The sequence below is a fragment of the Amblyomma mixtum genome, chromosome 10 (genome assembly GCF_055824585.1).
Source record: "Amblyomma mixtum isolate Tamu chromosome 10, ASM5582458v1, whole genome shotgun sequence".
NCBI lineage: Eukaryota > Metazoa > Arthropoda > Arachnida > Ixodida > Ixodidae > Amblyomma > Amblyomma mixtum.
The window spans coordinates 186,071,111-186,086,638 of NC_143021.1; the positions used below are offsets into that span (position 1 = coordinate 186,071,111).

General features: G+C 47.3%; 1 protein-coding gene across 14 annotated transcripts in view; it reads left to right on the plus strand.

The window, feature by feature from the left end:
• LOC149327959 (uncharacterized) overlaps positions 1 to 15,528 on the plus strand; it is an 80,388-nt gene that overhangs the window by 51,567 nt on the left and 13,293 nt on the right. For 8 of the 14 annotated variants that reach the window (XM_089563036.1, XM_089563035.1, XM_089563029.1 and 5 more), the window contains 3 exons: positions 2,515 to 2,645; positions 8,029 to 8,138; positions 11,561 to 11,671. In XM_089563036.1, coding sequence (XP_089419162.1) covers positions 2,515 to 2,588 — 74 coding nt within the window. In that variant the 3' untranslated portion in view covers positions 2,589 to 2,645; positions 8,029 to 8,138; positions 11,561 to 11,671. Of the gene's footprint in view, positions 1 to 2,514; positions 2,646 to 8,028; positions 8,139 to 10,734; positions 11,672 to 15,528 lie in introns of those variants that run through there. The other 6 variants (XM_089563039.1, XM_089563041.1, XM_089563042.1 and 3 more) reach the window with 4 other exon arrangements.

Here is a 15,528-nt window from a genome sequence, read left to right on the forward strand (position 1 = left end):
TGGGTAAGTCGTCTGCTACCCCTACTTCCGGTTCCAAATTTCTCCCTCTACTCGCTTGCTTCACGGCAGTCACTGTGCAACACTGCAACACCGCTGATTATATTGCATCGTCGCAAGACCAACTAGACGTCAACTCTGTTCTGCTTCGTAGCGTGTCTTCGCATGAAGTGCAACCGAAATAGTGCAAACGGTAGGAGGCTCTCTATGCGTATGCAGTGCGATGTGTTCAGACGCGCTGTGTGCGCGGTTGTATGCATGGATAGTCTGCTAGCCCACTGACAGCTTTTACACGCTTTGAGGCAAATACATCTATCGTTTGCTAAACTGTGCAAGCTCAGCCTTCGCTGTCTTTGTGGTGCAGCAAAAAAAAATAATATCTAATGACCAACGCGTTAATAGTTCAATCGCGCACGCAGCCGACTGCCGTGCATCACCCTTGCCCATCATGTTTCATCCTGGTTTGATCATTCCCACAAAGTGCAACCCATCTTCGCACGAACACTGAAATATCAAACATCACACTTACTATTATCTATCGCAGAGTGGAACTCGTTACCGGCTGACATAGTTGCTGAAACTTAGTTATCACATTTCTAAACAAAACTTACAGCGCACCTTGGCCTACAAAACTCACCGTGATATTTTCAGTATCGTCGAAGCATTAAGTCTTATACGCTCAACGTATGCATCTTTCAGTGACTGCAGTGCTGTGTACTTGCAATTTGTATATATAGTTATTCTTTGCATTTGTTAACTACTGTGTGCCAATAATCTGTATTGTGTGTTCATGCCATCCCCCCTCCCATACGTAAATGACCACTTGGGCCTTTAGGGTATATAAATAAATTAAAAAAATACGGAGAACAGCCAGCTGGCCTACGCTGGCAATACTATAACCACGGGAAAACACGCGTACCTTTCGTTATTGTTAATTTCTGCGCTCAGGACGCGTTCATACGGAGCACGCGCTGATCTTACCGTGATGCCGTGCAATGCGCAATGTCGCAGCACAAACAGATTAGCGAATAAACGATGCCCGAATGCACGGTAATTGCTTTGCAGAAGGCATTGCGTGGGATATATTTCGAACCGGAAGTAGCTGGCAGACGATTTTTTTCATGGTTGCTTGCATTCACTTCGGAAACTTCGGGCGCCGAAGTTTTGTTCCCCCCGGCATTCGGACCTCAAAAAATCTTGCCCTGTTGCCTCTTCCAGTGAAAGCCCTTTCAATTACTCCAAGCTTCCACAATTGGCGCGGCTGCAGAGTTTCTTTTAAGAGGACCACGTCGTCAATGTCAACTCGTTTTCTACTTTGAACGCCTTTGGAATGTGTCAGCTGCAACTCCTTCAAACACTCAGAGCAACAGCGCTTCCAAACCCTCTCCAACGCTTTACCACGAGTCGAGATCATATGTCCCAGGTGGTTACATGTCAGTGCAGCGATTTCCTTTCGTTGCAGCGCCGGTAGAGAGGTCAGTCATCGTCCATTCAGAAGCATAGCGGGGCAAAGCGGCTCAGGTTCATGTGGCTCTGTATAAGCATGAGTAAGTGGGCGGGAATTCAGTACAGCTTCCACTTCGGTCAGAGTAGTTGGCAGTTCCTCGAGAGTTAGGTAGCCATTTCCGAGAGTCTTCTACGAGGCTAGTTTCGTCAGTCCGACAAGCCGCTCGTAGAAGCCAACCCACCAGGGTCCGCGTTCCACAATGAATTTCCACTGAACCCAAGAGCTTACAATGTACTCTTGCACCTGGTCACTTCGCATTGCATCCCAGAGGCGCCCCAAATCCTTGTTCACTTTCTTGAATGTGAGGGCGTTGCCACCGTAGATGGTGTTCGGCAGTCCTCAGCTGGCGGTGAATCTCCGAATGCGAGGAGTGAGCCCTGTCATGACCGGGATGTAAACCAGCCGAAGAGATATTAAGGCGCAGATTTCATCGACCGGGATGATCACGGTGGCGGCCACAGTAGCGGCAATTTCGACGGGTCGTTTGACCCCACGATGACCCCACGCTCGGCTCGGTGTCAACGACGTTCGAGAAGCAACCGACGACAGGGGAAGAAAGGGTGCCCCTCGTCTGAAAAAAACCCGGAACGAATCAGAAGAAGCCAGCGCAGCTGCGGCTGCGACGTCATCATGCCACACCTGTGTTCGATGGACGCGAGCTGCCAACAGTAAGGTTGCCTCGCAGTGCGACAGAGATGTGGACTTACGTTTCCTCCTCGCCAGTTCCCACGGGTAGACTCTACAACAGGTGTCTTCGTTGGCTGTGTTTTGTAGTGCCGATCTTTTGTGTCACGATGAATTGCCGCCTGGGGAAAGGGCGGAGCCTTGGGCTATTTAACCTGCGCCCAAAGTGAGCACAAACGCTCTGGGCCCTGGGAAAAATGCTCATCCAGTCGCTCGACGTCATGAACTATTAATTGTTGTTTCTTGGCTCTTTTACTTCATTGTAGATAAGTGTCTTAGTTTCTTGCCATTAAACCTGCTTGTTTTCGCAATCCCAACCTTTGAAGCTTCAGACCGTTTCCTCATCCCGGACGAGCCCCCTTGGTGTTGCAACAACTGGCCCCGCTACCTCGAGCCGTAACAGCCCGCCGACATATCGCTGACCAGTTCCAGATGGATGACTCGAGTGACCGCGCAGGTGAACAGCGCTATATAGCACTTGATTGCAGTGGTTCCCTTGACAAAAAGTGGCCCGGCGAAATCAACGCCGGTCACCTGAAAAGGTTGGGCCTCTGTTATTCGGTCTTTCGGTAGTGGTGCAGTCAGTTGATTTGCTGGTTGTGCGTTAAATCTTTGGCACATTACACATTCTTTTAGAGTCCTTTTCACCACATGCCTCGCTCCGATCACCCAATACTTTTCCCTGAGCAGAGTTAATGTGTAGCGTATCCCTCCGTGCAATACGTTGCGGTGGCAGTAGAGGGCAAGCAGCTTCGCTAGGTGGCTCTGCTTAGGTATCACGACCGGATGCTTAGCGTCATGATTCAGGTGACTACGTTGTAGCCGTCCACCAATCCTCAAGATTCCCTTGTCGCCCACCACAAGTGAAGCATTTCTTAGTGAAGAGTCGACGGGGACAGCCTGCTAGTTCTGAATGCTTTTCAACTCTCTGTGAAAGCCCTCCCTCTGCTCGTTGCGGATCCAAAATATTTCAGCCTGATCCAGTTCATCATCGGTAAGAGCTCTGACTTCGTCGTTGCGTCGTCTCACCCTTGAGACGAATCCAAGCACCCAAGCTGTGACTCTGATCAGTCTTATGAAGGAGCTGTAGCGCTGAATGTCCATTAATGCAGGGGAAGGCACGTGAGATGACATGGCTGGCAACGCCTTCATTGGATGTTTTCGCTCCAGTTCCGCATCGGTGAACGTGTTCTGCACCAGTGCATGTGTGCACTCGCCGTCATGCTTGCGGAGCCACTGGCGCCCTGTCCACCACACGTCACTGGCCGCAAGGCGAGAAACGGCAACGCCGCGCGTCAGGAGGTCCGCGGGATTCTCTTTTCCCGGGCAGTGCCTCCATTCATAGCCGTCAATGACGCACTGGATCTCGCAGACACGGTTTCGCACAAACTGCTGCGAGCGTACCGCGTCTCCGGGATCGCGGAGTCGGTCCACAAAATTACGCGATCCGGGTGCTGCCCGAGAGTGCTTAGTAGGTATCTGCATAGTCAAGCGGGGAGCAAACATGCCATGAGTTCCAGCCTCGCTAGAGCGAGTTCTTTCAGAGGAGCCACCCTCGATTTGCTCACTACCATGGAAGTTACGCCGTCTTCGGAGGCGGTGGTGAGGTATGCGACCGCCCCGTAAGCCGCGGGACTGGCGTCTACAAAGATATGTAGTTCCGTCTTTGCTGCTTGCCCGCCGACATCCGCTCCATAGTACCGCGGCACCTGTATCTCAGGGAGATGTTTTAATTCGCCGTACAATGTGATACTTTTCGGCTATATCACTTGGTAGTGGACAATCCCAATCCAGGTTTTGTCGCCAGATTCTGAAACAAGAGCTTGGTTTGGTTTGGTTTGGTTTATGGGGTTTAACGTCCCAAAGCGACTCAGGCTATGAGAGAAGACGTAGTGAAGGGCTCCGGAAATTTCGACCACCTGGGGTTCTTTAACGTGCAGTGACATCGCACAGTACACGGGCCTCTAGAATTTCTCCACCAAAGAAATTCTGCCGCCGCGGCCGGCATCGAACCCGCGTCTTTTGGGTCAGCAGCCGAGCACCATAACCACTAAGCATGGCCCGCACAATAAAGGGCGACAGCCATCCCAGTGGGTCATAAATCCGTGCCGTTGTTTGTAGCATGGATCGTTTGGTGTATGATTTATCAGCGTTGTCTGCAACGCACGGTGCAAAGGTCAGGCGATCCAAAATGCGGTCCCATGTCAGCCCTAATACCTTGAGTGCACCAGACATAAATCTCAGGGGCTTCGTTTCGTTAGATTCTTGCCAAATAGCTTTCGCAGCCTCTCGTTATTCGATGACCATTTGTGCAGCTTCATCGAGGCGGCGAGGAAGATTGCGTTGGCTTCGGTGTATATCTTCACGGCCTCCTCTTCCTCGTCTGCACCAGTTAGGAGGTCATTTACATAAAGGCCTCGCTGAAGCTGGATCACGGCCTCGCACGATTTCAGGTGGTGCTGAAGCGTAGCGGAGAGTAAAAATGGACTCGCGGTGGTTCCAAACGGAACTCGCTACAAGCGCCACGTTTCAATAGGATGCAACGGAGAACCGGGCTGAGGGGTCTCTCGGAACGAAAAAAATCGCAGGGCGTCTCTGTCTTGCTCTCGAATTCCAATTTGCAGAAAGGCCTGTTGACTGTCTGCGCCAAGTGCAACACTGTACTTGAGGAAATTAAGGAGCCAAACGAGGTCCGCTGTTTGGTTGTGCCCAGTCTCTAGGTTGTCATTGAGACTCTTGGAATTTTCCAGTATGAGCAAGCATCAAATCGACCCTCAGTTTTCGGGAATCGTGAATGGCAGCTTCATGAGGCATGTGGTAAACGCAGTCGTTGTGGCTGACCTCGTCTTCGACCCGTTCTGCCATGTCGGAGATGCCGTACTGCCTAATGGTCGTGTCGTACTCTTGGAGCAGGTCAGGAGCCCTTTGAGCCGGTGCGCCACCTGATCGAGTCGCTTCAGTGCAATTTCCCTGTTGTCCTCGAGTGAAATCTCGGATTTCCAGGGCAACGCAACTTAATAAGGACTACCGACTCGCTTGATGTTGTCCTCAAAAAACTCCAAAGCCTCACATGATTTCTCGGTGTCATCGATCTCATTCACCCCAATTAATTCCAAGGTCCGAAATTTGGTCGGAATGTATGTCGCTTCCCTCTCAATTACTGAGGTTCGCAGTGCCACGGTCTGGAGGCAGTTTGTCTCCTCGGCACCGTCCTCAACAGGCCCTTGAACAGTCCATCCAGCTGATGGTTCCATCGCGCTCAGTCGTTTCCCAGGTTTCACGGATATGCCTGTCGTTAAGTCCCATATGTGATCCATATGTGTCCCATATTAGTCATATCATCTCGGGACTGGAATGATCTGCCGCCGGAAGCCGTACTCATCGTCAACTGCATCGACTTCAAGAAAAAGATTGAGGCCATCCTTATGTAATCAGTAATCTTTATGTATCCTGTAATCTTTATGTATCCTGTAATCTTTATGTATCCTGATCTTTATGTACTCTGTAATCTTTATATAATCTGCATGTAATCCGCCCATCCCTCATGTAATGCCCCACAACCGGGGCCTTTGAGGTAATAAATAAATAAATAAATACCCGATCAGCAGCTCAACATTTTCCGGACCGCCGTTAATTGAGAAGTCAGCTGGTTCGTACCCAAGGACCTTAATTTCTGCAGTACATTTCCCGGTGGCGAGGGAATAGGTTGGTCACAAATGACTTCTTTTTCCAGCACATCGAGTTCGCGTAAGCATCCGCGCTTTGTCTTTAGCGTAGCTCTGACTCTCCGGGACTCGCGTTTCTCTTGGTGGCCTCCGAATATACCGACGGTCAACCTTTCATGCCCGAGAAGCGTCCATCCCTGATTCCGCGAGGTGTCAGCGGGGATGTAAGAGCACTGACTGCCTCCGTCGAACAAAACTCGCACCTGAGCGCTGGAAGCTTCTCCACTACACAACGCAGTCGTGGTCTGCAGCAGAACTGTCCTTTTGAGAGTGGAGCTGTCTCCCGTGGCTGTCGCTTCGAGGCTTATTTGTGCACTCGTCACTGCTCGGCTCGCTTCGGGTGGCCTGTTGCGAGAGTACCTCGGGTCGCACATCGTGCTGGCATGCTTCTTGCGGCATTTGTTGCATTGCACGTTTACGCGGCATGCTCGTGACTGATTTCCAGTTTTTGTGCACCGGAAGCAACGGCCGGACGAGCGCAAAGGTCGTTTCTTCTCTTCCGGGATTTTTGAGGCGTCACAGTTCTGCGTTTGCTGCTCGTTAGAGTCACAGAAGAAGCAATTCAGTGGTGGTTCGCTCTGATGCAGCATTGCTGCGGATCGGTCATGCTTGTCATTCCTTTTTCCACGCGGCTTATGACTCTCCTTCATGACTTCTCTACTTCCCACGTCTACTCTCAACAAGGACAGTACCTTAGAAAGTGAGGAGACGGTAACTTTTCCGCATTCGTCGGTAGTGTGTGACGAAGTTTCGGAGACGGAGCCTTGTTGCTCGCTGGCGAGGCTGTCGGTGTCGACAACGCACCTTCGGCTGAAGACCAGTAAGATGTCCCGGGGCATTCCTCGCTGTATAATCCGAAGCAGCATTCAGCTATAGGAATCAAACTTCCGTCCGAGCATTTCGAGGCCTCTGAAGACGCATCCTTTCTGGCTTCAACATTCCTCCCTGAAAAAGAAGAAATTGTTTTTGAGAAAAAGAACTAGAGGAGTAATTGTCTCACTTTTCAGTGGACGTCTCAGATGTGCCATGAGAGAAGGGATAAAGGAATGGGTGAGTTGCCGTAGTGGAGGGCTCATTGTTTCAGTATTCCTCCTCCAAGTAATGAGACAGGCACGTTGCAACGCATGCTAGCCAGGATCAGCAAACACTGAAGAGGAACTCAAAAGTTGGAAAGATTGCGCCGCGCAGCTCTACACCACTGAGGAGCGTTGGTTAGTTTACAGCCCTTCTGCTACAAAGCGGCAGTGCTTCGCACTGTACTTTTAAGTGCGACTTGCGCGTAGTGCATGTTAGCTGCCGGAAAATATTGCAAAATCAAGCTTCTTTCAAATTTTGCAATAGGAAGTATTGAAATTGTGGAACAGTTTTTCAAGTCATAGAACAATATTTCCTTCTCCACGAATATTCTGGTCATATGCTCTTCTCCATGTACCTTACAAAGTACATTTTAGTCATATATGGTTCTTTTGATTATTCGCTAAAAAGTTTGAATAATGTTACAAGCAAACCAATGAAACTATTTTGTCTTCGTCTTTAAAAAAAATTGCAGCGCTAGGCTTCTCCATGCTTTCCTTGGTAGTATTACTCCTCCTCATCATCTGCAACTTGCAAACCCCAGTTATTGACTGCGTTAATTCAGTAGGTAGCATAGCTATTTGGCCATATCCGCTGCAAAACTTCAAATTTATTAACGTATTAACAGAAGGTAGTGCCATTGGTAACTCACAGCAGGGCTGTCAGTTACCAATGGCGCCCTTAACGACTATTTGCCTGTTACATTGGCATATGAAGATCCGCTGAGCAGTTTGTCTCGTCGCCGCATGAAGCGTGATAGTCCTCTAAACTCCTAATTGTGGCCAACCCTTGCCACTCGTTCACATTATGTGGCCTCTACATGAAAATGCTAGACAGGTATTATGAAAGAGTTCGGGTAAACATGTGCCTGCCAACTCAAGCAAACATACTTGTCCCTCAGCTAACATACCTCCTCCCCCCCAAGTGCAGTTTTACACCCGTATATGAGCCGGATTATCGTAAACTGGAGAGTTAGCATCAATTGATGCCAGTCAACTACAGCGTTTTAAAGTTATCGGTCTCATATTTTTGCTTCCCCAGACTGGGTGCCCTTCTCAGAAGCCATAGCTGAACTCTACTGCCGGCAGACCTTCAGCAGCTGACTATTAAAGGCTCATCCACACATGGCCCGAAACGGCTCCGCACAGAAGGTACAAATCAAGGGGCCGCTTTCGTTTCACGAACACAAGCGGAAAGCTTCTCTAGGCCTTATTGATTCCCATCAGCTTTTTTAATGTTGAGGTTGAGGTGCAGTGATCGATGGCATGCAGCACTGCAAGCAGTCACTGAAACTAAGAAAAGTGGTTAATTTTACAGCAGTCACCACTGAACGCCGCCAAGAAAGAAACTAGGACTGCAGGCTAGAGCAAAGCTGCTGCCCTTGCACACGGGGTAACTAATAATAATCAGTGCATATACAAATGTCGCTTCCACCGGTCTCAACTGTCAGCACTACGCATATGCTTCTCGAACATTTTTGGACGAAAATTTTAAGCATTCAAAAATTGTAAGGTACTGTTGTGGAAATATTGAAGGCAATGGTGGATTCTTCCGAAGTGTAGCAGTTAAGTTGGCCAAAGAAAGCCAATGGGGAACGCCAACGTTTTGGATGATCACAAAAACGCTAATAGCAAAAAAAAACGTGCGCCTCTGTGATGTCTTCAATTATATGAAAAAACTCACACACGAAACTTTTCTTGCCCAGGATTGCTGGATATATTCTCTTGGCGCTCGTCCCTTCGGAATAGACACAAACTGGCCAAAAGCGGTGACGTAAAAGTATTCGAACGTAGGCTCTTAACCCTTTGAAGGTTTTTGCCGTATGTGTACGGCGGCGGTTTTCTGTCCCGCAAGGTCTTTGCCGTACGGGTACGGTTTCAATCTTCCGTTTGAAATTTTGCGCCAAAAGAACATTGCGTGCTCACTGGGGGGTGCTGCCACCTCTTAGGAGTTACAAGAAGTGTTTGAATTTTGTGCTGCCTTCTTACGGAGATAAGCAGAACTTATGTCTAGCTTTAGCGCAGCGGCACAGACTGCGGCAACACCCCTTTTGTAGTTTTGGTTTCGCCGCGTGATCGCAACGGAGTCGCGCGAAATTTGAGTTTTCTTTTTGTCAGCACTATCTTGCAGGCGCTGCCGAAGTTGATTTCTATCTTTATTGGCGCTGCTCTTAGCTTGCTTATCACCGTTGCTCGCGAGGTATTCTCGCCCTCTGTGGCAACGCGCCTACGCGGTTTCGATTCCAGTTGTGAGTGATGCTGTCACCAAAGTAGTTCCTAATTTTTTTTTACTATTTATTCTCGATTATATACATTTTGTAGATTCAACATCCGCAATAAAGTCATTTGACCACCTGGGAAAGTTTTCTTCAAAATAATTAGACCCTCAAAGGGTTAAAGGTGCACTGAAGAGGAATCTGACTCGTATTTTTACCGCTGGAACTTGATCTACACGTTCCGAGCGTTCTTGAAAACTTCGAATTCTTGCGCTGTGCCGCTGATTTCCCTCATTTAAATCGGATTAACGTCAGGTTACCGCATTTTATTTAATTCCCCGCAAACGGTGGGAGGAGTCGATCGACCTTTCACCCAGTCCCGTGGGGGCTTGCCGCTCTGCCATCGGCAGAGTGCTACGTAGTGATCGGCGAAAGCAAGAAGTCGCGATTATTTCTTTTTCCATGGGTCTAATTTGCAGCTACGTAGTCTGAGACAAGATCTATTTATTCGTGGAAACCTAAAAGAAACAAAATAAAAGCGAAAACACAGTCGTCATATGACTGCCTGTGACTCCACGCGTTGGTTGGCTCCTCCCACCGTATGCAGGGAATTAAAAAAAATGCGAGAGCCGTACGTTAATCCGATTTATTTAGGGAAGTCGGCCGCACAGTTCAATAAATCGAAGTTTTGTAAGAATGCTGGGAACGTGTAGTCCGATTCCCCGCGGCAAAAAGACGAGTTCAGATTCCTCTTCAGTACAGGTTTAAAGAACATTATTTTTGCAAACATTCGCGGAAAGAGACATTCACTTAAGACACCTGTTGTATGTGTACGCATTCAAGGTACCTTACACGAAAAGATGTGGATATGTGTTTTCAGCCCGGTGCATTAATCCCGGCGTTAAAGCTATAAAAGCTGGCCATTCAACCATTTAACCAAGGCAACCTCCTCACAAGTGCGGCTGATAGCAGCAGCTGACATCGCTGGGCAGTGGCGCATCGCTTAGCCACCGCACCACTGCGCCAGTAGTAGTAAGAAGACAACCAGGGACTTATGAATTTAATGTAGAGGATGACCAATTCCGCATATACGAGAATTGACCCATTATATCTATTTGAATAACTTAAATCCGTGTACAATGAATCCCAGCACCGGAGCCGAAGTGCTAGCCCACCTAATATTCACTTTCCCTAACTACGCAAATCGACCCTGGTCCTTTTCTGCATGCTTCCTAGCTTTAGCACTGTCTAGTCTCCCGTTCTTCCAAAGAGTTCTCTCTCACTGCTCCCGCTGACCACCATGGCCTTTTCTGTGTAAGGCAAATGCTTCCTTTCTGAAAAATAATCTTTAATATGTCATATCGACTTTTCAGTCATGAGTGCGCTTGAAGATGCGTGGAAATCCGCAAGCTGGGTTTCAGCTGACGGCGCCTGCATCTAGTTCTAACTTTTTATTGTTCCTTTGATCGCTTATTTTAGCTGCGCAGTTTACATGGCTACATTTAACAGCGCAGGGAATTCTCTTCCCACAGGCTGCCGGTCGGCCAAAGGCGAGGGAAATGGCCACATGCACCCTGTGGCCGATGCTAACGGTGCTCTCTGGTGTCCACGACGTACAGTTGGCGGGTGGTGGTCGTCGAAAGACTACGCTTCGCTGTAGAGGTCGGCGGTCAGCAGCTACGTACGTCGCTCCAAAATCACCGACGTTACGATGAAACATCGTGCGATTAGAGCTGCAGCGTGCCTCTGGACGTTGGTAGCATCGGTTAATAATGTTTCCGGCGTACTTGCTGCCGCTTGGTGGCCATTTAGTCGGCCCAAATTCTTCTGAACACATGAGCGTGCTGAATGATTTGTCATTACTTGTTTCTCAAAAGTGGCTGTTTTCAGTATAATAGTCTTTTATATTGATTATCTTCCCTCAAAGTTTCCAACCGTCTTTCACGTCAGGTTAAGCGTCATGTCTAGTGGAAAATTGGAAGTGTAGTGCGGGTTACACGGGGCCAAATCTGCAGCAAGGGCGCATTTAGTGGCTTCCTACATGGGACTGTTTCTACACGTGCTCCGTGTGTCATGATTTGGGTGTATCAAAGCATTCCACTAGCAAAGCCAATGCATTCAGTTCCCGTCGTTTTTATCTGCGTTAGCATACTGCGATCACTCTGTACTCAAGTACGTATCGCATTTTTAATCCAGGGCAACATTCATGCGTTTTCTTTCGCAGGTGGCCGCTGACTTTTATACTCTAATCTATCCCGCTCTAGTTCTGATTTGTCATGAGCAGTGTCTGAATGTTCGCTGAATGGCGTCGCTGTATTCATGAAGAAATACAGCTTACCTCCTACCTTCCTTTCTCAGCAAGCTCCAGAATCCGCGGTTCCCGGGATGTCTCCAATAGCGCCATCATGTGCTCCGCCCGGTCACGCAGAGGCTGCTAGCTGTCATACCGAGGTCTACAATGTATGTCTTGTGAGTGCAGCATTTGGCACATATTACACCGACTGCCACTTCGCCATTGTAGAGATCTCGCAGAGAGCTTCAGCAGAGCACCTCTGGAGCGGAAAATGCTGGTTGGACGCCAAGTAGCAACCCAGATTTGAAAAGACGGATCCCAAAGCAGTAATTGGCAGAATTACGTTAGACTATTTCCTTCTGATTTTCAAAATTTTGCTCAGTGAAGCATCAATGTTCTACTAAAATAACTAAATGTCACGAAGAGTTCGGGGATTTTTAAGCAATGTTTCGAAATTTGGAGAAACAAAGTACAGTCGGGGACACAAGTCAATGGTCCATGTGTTCTCTGAAGGAAGATGATATCTTTGTTATTAGCCGCCGGCTGACGACTACACTTGTGGATGTGACAGAACATGATTTTTTACTTTCACCTCAACAAGTGTGGTCTTCAGCTGCCGGCTTATAAATGAGCGCTCGGCTTCATTTACGAAAAACGTGGTCTCGAGACTGTCCCCGACTGTACTCTATGACCAGTTTGGAAAGGCAGAATGGCTCATTACACAGTAGTCTACATAGTTTCGGGGCTATTCTTTATGTACACTCATAGACAAAAGTTTGCGGGACATAGATTCACTAACTCACTAGCCAATCAGATGAGATTTTTCTGACACTCAGGTGGTATTTTTCTAGCAGATAGAGCACGCATGTTTGCTTGCACTCCTGTTAGTTTCAATGAACCGCTGTGCTTAGCAAAGCCGTAATAATATTTTCCTCGGCATTCGCGTGTCGCAAAGCTTCGCCCGCAACTGTATCCCCATGCCAGACCATTTCGGTTGATCGATGGGAACAACAGCAATCATGGCCGCCGCACAAATAGTATGTGTACGCACTGAGCATGGTGTACCTGCCTGTTGTCGGAGACATCTGGTCGGCCGCATGTACACAAGCTGATTTGCAGTATGGGACACGCACATAATAGGGAGGTTGATATGTCTGAAACTTGCAAATGCAAATTTAAAAGGGCGATAGCGGTTTCACAGCAAGAACAAGCTCTTGATGATTGCACGGCAGCAGTTTCAAAAGAACACCGTTATTAAATGTGTCCTGGTGGACTCAAGGTGGGGTCAGTAACGTATTTTTCAAGCATTTCACAGCAAGCAAGTCAACACCAGTACAAGACAAATCTTATACCCACTGAAAACAGGCGTGTACCCGGTGCCTCCACTTTTTCAAAATAAAAGTGACGTAAATGCCAATTTTAAAAATTCAAAGGTTAGTGTGCAGGATGTTCGATGCCGAAGCTGTTCTTCTAAATGCTGTGCAGGTTTCTTTTGGAAAATCTTCTTGTCTCGAAATGCTGGAAACTAAGTGACCGCGATAGCACTAACGCGTGAGCATAAGGTAGGGATTAGAAAATGTTGCCTTGCGGCAGGTAGCATTTATGCTGTTTTAATGGCACAATGTACTACCAATTCGTGTTTTTGGACACGCTTATCCGGACCAGCAAACCAGAATACGCCTGGGTGACGACAGAGTTAATGATTTCAGGTTACTTGACACGCATAGATGGTAAGCACAGTGGTGCTATCTAGCTATAATAGCTTGTAGCACAGAAACTTGTCAATGTTTGTCTGACAGAAACAAAAAGTTTTTCATTTTAAGAAAACGTAAATCATAGTTCACCCATTTGTGGTTCCCTTTCAGAATAGAGCATCTGTACCAAAAACTCACTGCGGGCGGACAGCCTAGCTTCTTTTATGAGACTTTTAGTGTCAGTTTAAAATTACAAATCCTTGTTTTACCGGCAAATGTATTGCTTAACCATGCACAAGAAGGGTGATAAATTGGACGTCATAACGTACCCTCAAATTTCTATGGTCCAAATATTCTTCCCGTGCTTCAAAGCATCTACTTGCAAGAGCTTATTAAGGTTTCCAAAAAAATTTCTCAACAGAACTTGCGCTTCTTCACTAAAAGAAATTCATCCGCCATAACCTTGAAAACACACTTCTGATAATCGGTGTATTTGTAGACTTTACTCAGATTTTGATTTTATTAAACGCAAAATATTTTTTCAAAACCTTGACAAAGAAGGTGTAAGATCCTTGCATTAGAATTGTTCAAGTCCTACGTTACAAACACGCTGCAGTTTGTGCCAATAGATCATTTTAAACTCGATATATAGGTGATAGATTCAGGTGCCCCTCAAGATAGCATTCTAGGTCTGTTGCTCATCAACATGTACATACGTGTCGTAGCTTACACACAAGAACCAAAGCTCATCATGTATGCTGATCCTGTCAGCATATTTATATCTTCTTCCTCTCCTGCTCAGTTGATTCAGCAAGCACATGTATTTCTGCGTAAGTTCAGCGCTTGGTTTTATGCAGAATTTCTTCAAAATATTTCCAACAAAAAAGGCATTTTTTACACTAAACATACAAAAAAATCGGGGGGCACTTTGACTGTCTAAAGTGCGTAGAGGCGAAAGCGTTTTTCAAACCACTTTCGCTGCTGCTGTGGCACTGGTGGCGTCACATATAATTGAGTACTAATTACTAAGTGATGACAAATCACTACTTAATGGTTAATTACTGATTAATGCCTGAAAACTAATTAACTGCTAATTAATGACGCCTAAGATTCGCCTTTAGGAGTGGAACGCGACAGTGTGTTATAGCGCTGCCAGGCAGTCCACGGAACGCCACTACCCGTTCGGAGCGATGCCTTGCCCTTTGAACGCGACGCTTTTTGAGGAAAACTGTCATCTCGGTGGACACCCGAACCGCACAGTACAGAAAGGCAGGAACGCCACCACCCGTCTGGCGCGATTCCTTGCCCTTTGAACGCAACGCTTTTTGAGGAAAGGAAATGGCACAGCAATTCTCTGTCATCTCGGTGGACACCTGAACCGCACCGTAGAGGAAGGGAGGAAGTGGGAGTGAAAGAAGAGGAAGAGCGCCCGTAATGATGGAAATGAAAATTGTATTTGAGGAAAGGAAATTCGGTTCTACGCCTCGCTCGTCCACCACCACTCGTCGGTAAATTGGTTTTTGAGGAAAGGAAATGTATCTGTCTCCCATATCTTGGTGGACACCTAAACCTCTCCGGAAGGGAAGGGAGGAGGATGGGAGTGAGCGAAGACACCGTATTCACTAGACGCGCCTTTGTTCATTCCGGACCATCGAGCTGGCATGGCGGAGTGGATTGCATGCTCGTCTCGCACGCCGAAGACCGGGGTTCGATTCCCGAGCTTGACCAATTTCCTACTCCGTTTTATTTATTTATATGGCCTGACTAGAAAAATTAATTAGGCTAATTTGGTAATTAAGCAATTAACTAAGCTCAGTCCCACTTACTTGGAGCATCACTATACGATCCCTTCAATCGGTTGCATGGTTACTAGGCAAAGTACAATTGGCCCCGTTTGAAATTCGCGCACTGTGACGTCACGGCCGTTTCTACCAATTGAAAAGCGTGACATTTTCTGTCGACAACTGCTGCTTACAACGATGAGGCATTAAAGGCTTTCGCCTTAATATTTCAAGAGGTCTCAGTGCAACATTTAGCTTTGCACAGGCTGAAATTGTTAATACTATTCAATCCTTGGTGTGTATTTTGGGCGCTATCTGTTGCGTGGCGATTAAGTTAATTTGTTTGGACAAAGCGTTAGTCGCTCTGTGTGCCTGTTCAGCAGATTAGATACACGTTACTTGCTTTAGAGGAGCGTTTAATTTTGAATGCATTATTTTCCTCTCACATACAGTACTGCTGTTTGGCATGGGGCTCGACAACGGAATCCAATATTAACAAACCTCTTATTGCAAACAAAAAACTATATTATTGAATATCTACCATATGTATAGCACACT